At 47.0% G+C, this 6000-nt stretch overlaps 2 protein-coding genes across 2 annotated transcripts; both read left to right on the plus strand.

The window, feature by feature from the left end:
* Positions 1-856: 856 nt before the first annotated feature.
* On the plus strand, positions 857-2350 carry MELLADRAFT_79565 (uncharacterized protein; the record flags this gene model as incomplete). The annotated part of the gene is made up of 3 exons (XM_007417698.1): positions 857-980; positions 1089-1159; positions 1242-2350. 3 exons carry the CDS (start codon positions 873-875, stop codon positions 2203-2205), a joined length of 1143 nt encoding a protein of 380 aa, XP_007417760.1.
* A 786-nt stretch (positions 2351-3136) lies between these two features.
* MELLADRAFT_54090 (uncharacterized protein) lies at positions 3137-4292 on the plus strand (the record flags this gene model as incomplete). Its single annotated transcript, XM_007417680.1, has 4 exons — positions 3137-3274; positions 3342-3957; positions 4054-4119; positions 4141-4292. The coding sequence occupies 4 exons, from the start codon at positions 3137-3139 to the stop codon at positions 4290-4292; spliced, it is 972 nt and encodes a 323-aa protein (XP_007417742.1).
* Positions 4293-6000: the final 1708 nt, after the last annotated feature.

Raw genomic sequence — 6000 nt, forward strand, 5'->3', positions numbered from 1 at the left:
TGTAAAGTGAAGTCTTCTAAAGGAAGGTAGAATAGATATAATATAGACAAATGCAAACACAAAGAAGGTGATGAAGTTGAGGTGGGCGTTGCCAATATAACGTGAGAAGAGAATGATTGTGGACATGACTAATCTGAATTATACTGAAGCGAAGCGAAACAGGATAATCAACTTCTCACTCGCCTCGTCAACGCCAATGAAGCGTGTGTTCACTCCGAGCTGTGTCGCCGTCCCTTGCCCCTACTCCTGACAAGCGTGTTCAGCAATGTTTCTACGACAGATGTAGGCTACCTATTCAGATTTAGAATGGGTTCGATGTGTGTGTTCCAGTGAAGGATATGCACCTTTATTGATTGCGAGCATGTTGTTTGCTTTCGAATTCAAGCCTCATAGACAGCATTGAGAAGTGAAAGATGAGACGCGCTGCGTACCTGACTCAGCTAAGGCTCACCCAATCAAAGCAAAGCTAAAGAACTAAACTCGCACTCCTCTCGTCAACGCCGACGGAACTTGGTTGGCCTCGGTCTCCGTTCTGATCCGTTGCCACTAAATGATGCAAATTCAGTGATGTCGCTCCAACGCATGTAGGCTATCTATCCGCGGTTATACCAAGCACGATGTGAGTTGTGTTCCAGTGATGGATTGAATCAGATCTCTAAAGAGAGAAACTCCGACCCGCCACACCTAAGTTTGCCCTGAGAGGGAGATATGTGGGTCGGTACTTTGAAGCTCACCTTCACTCGTTCTGGCCCGAACCGATCGATTCCTCAACGCCCATCATCACCCTCACCCACCTCGACCTCGACCTCGACCGCAACGTCGACAGCAACCTCAACCTTGGCCGTCCCACAACCTCAACATAGACTCAAACAATGCCTAAATCGAAGGCTTATGCCAACCCCTTACCTTCCAATGCCGATGAACAACGCTATAGTGCTAAATGTCAGGAATTGCGTACCAAGATTCGTGAGATTGAACGCGTACGTCCTTTGTGTTCTGTTTGCTTTTCTCCTAGCGTATCACCCCATCATCCGTTGCTTGTCTTCTTCGAATTAAATTCACATATGCTGTTACTTCTTTCGGTTCAGGAAAACCAAATCGTACAGTTGAAAATCGTCAGATCGAAGAAAAACATACAACGCCTTCGGATTGAGAGATCGTGAGTGGGTTTCCAGTTGTTTTGTGGTCCTTTTTCAATCATCTTATGGATCTCGGATATAATTGAATTCCACTTCCTGAAGTGTGCTGTATGATGCTTTGGCTACCATCACTACGTCCGCTGCCCAATCGTCGGGTCTCGTGCCATCCTCTGCCAATCCTCCTGCGACCTCATCATTACCTCCTATCAACACGAATCATCAACAGGCCCCTCAATCAACAACTCCAACGCCTCAAAATCTTGATCCTCACACGTCTTCGCACGAGACTCTTTCGGCCCCTATCCAGGCCTCTACCACTCCGATAGATGATATTCATTCAGTACCCGGCCGAGGACATGTTACATCAATCGACGCAACCAATCCCTCCTCTAGCAATGGTGTTAATAGCGCCTTGAATTCTACTGGCGTCAATATCAATGGACACACTGCCGTTCCACAGAATCAATACCCTTCACATAGTGGCTCAGCGAATCACTACCATCAAAATCAACCGGTAGAACTCCTCTCGGTAGAGCCCGCCACAGCTCCTGTGCATTCTGTCGCTCAGACAATTCCTCTTCAATCTCGTCGCAGCCCGAACCACGAAGCCTCTCCAATTCAACCTCCCAGCGCCTCCACTGGCCACTATCAACAACCACATCAAGCCCAGCCCACTTATCCACCCTCAAACCATAGTGCTCCCACTTCGGCTACAAGTTACCACGCGCCCCATGCAGCATACCAAAATGCACACCCACACCCTACATCTACTACTCATTCGGCGGCTGGTATCGATAGCAATGGCGATAGGCATATGGCCATGCCAGATGACCCTCGGGGTCTTGAGGACGCTGATGGTGCAGGTGGTGGCGAGGGGTCTGAAGAAGAGGAGGAAGAGGGCGAAGAAACAGTTGAAGAATTTGATCAGCAAGGGCCGCGTGAGGAGGCCGAAGACGAAGAAGATGCTGAGGATGATGAGGGAGTAAATGAAAATGGCGCTCAGCATCCCATGTCGCACAACTTTCAAGAGCATATGGCGATGGAAACATCCGAGTCAACGTACTGAGATTGCCTGTTGAAAATGCAGTCAAAGACAACGCCACAAATTACGTAGCTCATCTAGGATGGACTGAAGTTTTGTAATTAAAGTTAACAAATAACGTTGTATTATATTGTCCAATGATCATCACCATCTGACGGTACCACCCGAGTTACTGTACGTTGCGGGATCTTTGACAAAATGCTTGCCTGACTCGTCTCAAAATAGCGAATATACGTTTGAAGCCTTCAATGTGCTAATCTGCCAACAGACCTGCAGGCCTTGAATTGTATGAATCAAAACACCAAGACTGAGACCCTGGAATTCAAAAAGAGTAAGGTTATGGACAACAGGAAATGTAAAGGTATACAGTGACTGTTCTGGGGATACTCTCCTTAAATTGAGAAGTGATTGAGGAGATCTATCTTTGGCATGTGTTCTGTTGAGTCCACATATCCTGACATCCGTATATACATTTTGGCCAGCATTAACTGATGACTTTCCTGAAGAGTCCAGCACAACTTTTTCATCAAGGTCATCCGCATCAACCGCTGAGGAACTCGAAGCAGTGGAAATCTGTATCGATTCTCTTCCAGACTTAAGGTTAAGTGTGACTTTTAGCCTTTAAGGATAAAATTCGATTATGCTATGGCTTGTGATATGTTTGTCGACATTAACCGATTTGAAGCAGCCACTCTTTCTCATTCCTTTGCTTCTTTTCCTGCTTGTGGTCAGCTTGATCGATATGCCGCCCAAGGGTCCAAGAAACCTTATCAATTTTGCCGGTCGTCTAAGATGTAGGAGCCGATTCGAGACATCAAAATTTGATAATGCCATGTCAACTTCAGTCCTTGGCCTTAATCCGAGCTTTCCTAGATCGCGTTGGCTTTCCCTTCCCTCGACATCTATAAACGGATCGGATCACAAGAATACTGGCCGTAGACAAGCTGTGCGAATCATGGAGGTTTCTCCTAGGGACGGCCTTCAGAATGAACCCAACATTCTACCAATACCAGTAAAAGCTGAACTGATCAGAAAACTCGTAGATCTAGGCCTACGGCACATCGAGGTCGGAAGTTTCGTGTCACCTAAGTGGGTTCGTGTCCCAGAATTCGAATCCTTCCAGAACAATTCAAACACTCAACAATGGAACCTTTCGCTAGGTGCCCCAAATGGCTTCTACTGCCGAAATCATCTGCCACCCAGACATTATATCGTCCAAGTTAGGATCAAACCCCACCTTTAGTGTATTGATGCCCAACCGTAAGGGACTAGATGGATTCAAAGCTGCCAATTTCGAGGAATCACCTCATCGTGAACCTGTCGTAGACGAGATCGCACTTTTTGCCTCGGCTACCGAAGGCTTCAGTCAGGCCAACCTCAACTCGTCAGTTTCAGATTCCATTGAGAAAATGCGACCAGTGGCCGAAGAAGCCCAAAGGCTGGGTCTGACCATCCGAGGTTACGTGAGTTGTGTGTTTGGATGTCCATTCGAAGGAAAAGTGGACTTTAAGCAAGTTGCATCAGTATCACAAGCGCTCTTTGATCTCGGCTGTTACGAAGTGGCAATCTCAGACACCATCGGAGTAGCGGTCCCGTCGCAGGTCACCGACTGTCTTGACCATATGATAAAATCCGGCATTGACCCTGGTCGTCTGGGGATCCACTGTCACGACACCTTTGGGACCAGTCTAGCAAACATCCTAACAGCCGTGAGTTTGGGCGTCAAGACTGTGGACTCGAGCATTGGAGGTATAGGCGGTTGTCCATACTCTCCAGGTGCCACTGGCAGTTGAGTATATTCATCATCAGCAACTGTGATATCAAGATGTTGCAGACTTCAGCTGATGTTTCTGACACGATGCTCAATTCCAGACGTTGCAACTGAAGACGTGGTATATGCACTCGAGTCTTCTGGATACTCTACTGGCATCCTGGATGGTCCGATCTCAGGCCACACAGTCTTAGGGAACGACCCGGCATTGTTGAAGAAATTGGAACCCTTGGCTGATGCAGGAAATTGGATCAATTCCAACCTGGGTCGTTCAAATTCAAGCCGTGTGGGAAGAGCCGTCTTGGCAAGAAAATCCCGTCGAGAAAAACAGGCATCATAGCCTCCCTTGTTTTTTCGTTGGTCGATTATTGATCCATGTTTTGTTTTCTTTTCACTTATCTGACATCTCTTATCGCATTTCATTATATGTTTGAGTATGTAGTACGGCCTTCATGTAATTCCTACACGTGTTTTGTCAACTATTTGCATTTTTTGTAATTTTATGCTGTGTGTGACTCCCACAAGTTGACATGGATCGTTGTACCCTACCTGTGAGCAACACGCAAACCCCGCCGCTGAAAACTGGGGCAGCGCGGCGGAGGCGTGGCGGTCCCACCGCACCCTCAGTGTGAAGGGTCTTCACTGGGGTGAAACCGCTGCGCAGCACGGTTTTCACTGCGGTCCGACCTCGCCGCTGCCCCATGGAGGGCACCCCAGCAGGAACGCAGGGTCGCAGTTACCCATACTGTACATAGGTCATTAGTACGGTGGCCGAGGGGCGCCACATGCGCCATAACCTCAAAATACAAAAATCGCACTTGAAACTCACCCTGAAAGCCCCGCCAAACGTATCCCGACCCCAGTCCGTGGCGCCGCTAACTTAACTAAGTCCCTCCTCCTCGCAGGCGTCCTCCGGAGCCTGCGGAGGAGGGACTTACGACTTATCGAGTTGTTTCAGCCTGAGTAGATTCCCAAAATCCAGATTTTCAAACATTTGAAACTGGACCTACATTATTACCTTCATCATTGCTTTGTTGAAAAATCTGAACAGACCAAAAAATTCTCGCACATCCTGTACATAGTCTCATCAACATGATCACATTGGTTAATATGATTCTTTTCCTTCAATCATCAGATTGAAATCTGTAACAATTTTTGAAGTCGATTGTACCACTGCGGAGGCGGTTGAATCCGAAAGATGCCCAAAAGGTTTTGGACGATGGCAAAAGAGAGAGAACCATGTCAAAAGAGAGAGGCGATCAAGGAGTAAGAGGGAGGGAGAGAGAGCGTCGTTTTGATTACGAGAGAGAGAGAGACAGACTCGTTTGTCTGTGAGACACGGTGCAAAAGTTTCAAGGGAGGGATTGGTCCTGGCTCAAGCTTTTGAAAAGCATACGAAAAATCAAGCTTTCAGCCCGGTTCTCAAGTTACCCAACCGATCAACTCACGGCGTGTCGACGTTGCTTTTCAATGGTCACCATCGATTCGCCTGCTTTCGAGCCTGAAGGAAGAAGAGATACTCTTCGTAGCTCAGCTAGAAACAATCTGACACCCGCGAAACATGTACAAAATAATCGACGACCTACTGAAGTCCTCGCTTATTTGCCTTCGGATGCAGTTCCTAAGCAAACTCATGCAAAGGTTGTTCTTCCAGACTGGGTCCTGGCCTTGACCGAGGAAGAATTGAGGAAGCTAATTGAGGACAATCATTTGAAAAGATATAAATGCAAAGCTAAAGAGCTACAAGTAGAAGCAGTTGTGGCTTTGGTCGCGGGGCGTGATACATTTATACTGGCGGGCACTGGCTATGGAAAGACTCGAGTTGCAGAGATGTTTCTGGATTTGTTTGCAATAGAGTCAAAGGCCACGCTTATTGTGTTAAATCCGCTGGATGCTTTGGGTGACAATCAGGTAAGTGATACATATTCCATAATCATCATCGGAGCCCATCATGTTACTATACTTTACTTATTAATGTAATGTTTTGATCTAAGGTTACTGAGAAAAAGATATGGAATATCACCGCTGTGAATTGAAAAAGGACAGCT

Source organism: Melampsora larici-populina (assembly GCF_000204055.1).
Source record: "Melampsora larici-populina 98AG31 unplaced genomic scaffold MELLAscaffold_77, whole genome shotgun sequence".
In the NCBI taxonomy this organism is placed as follows: domain Eukaryota; kingdom Fungi; phylum Basidiomycota; class Pucciniomycetes; order Pucciniales; family Melampsoraceae; genus Melampsora; species Melampsora laricis-populina.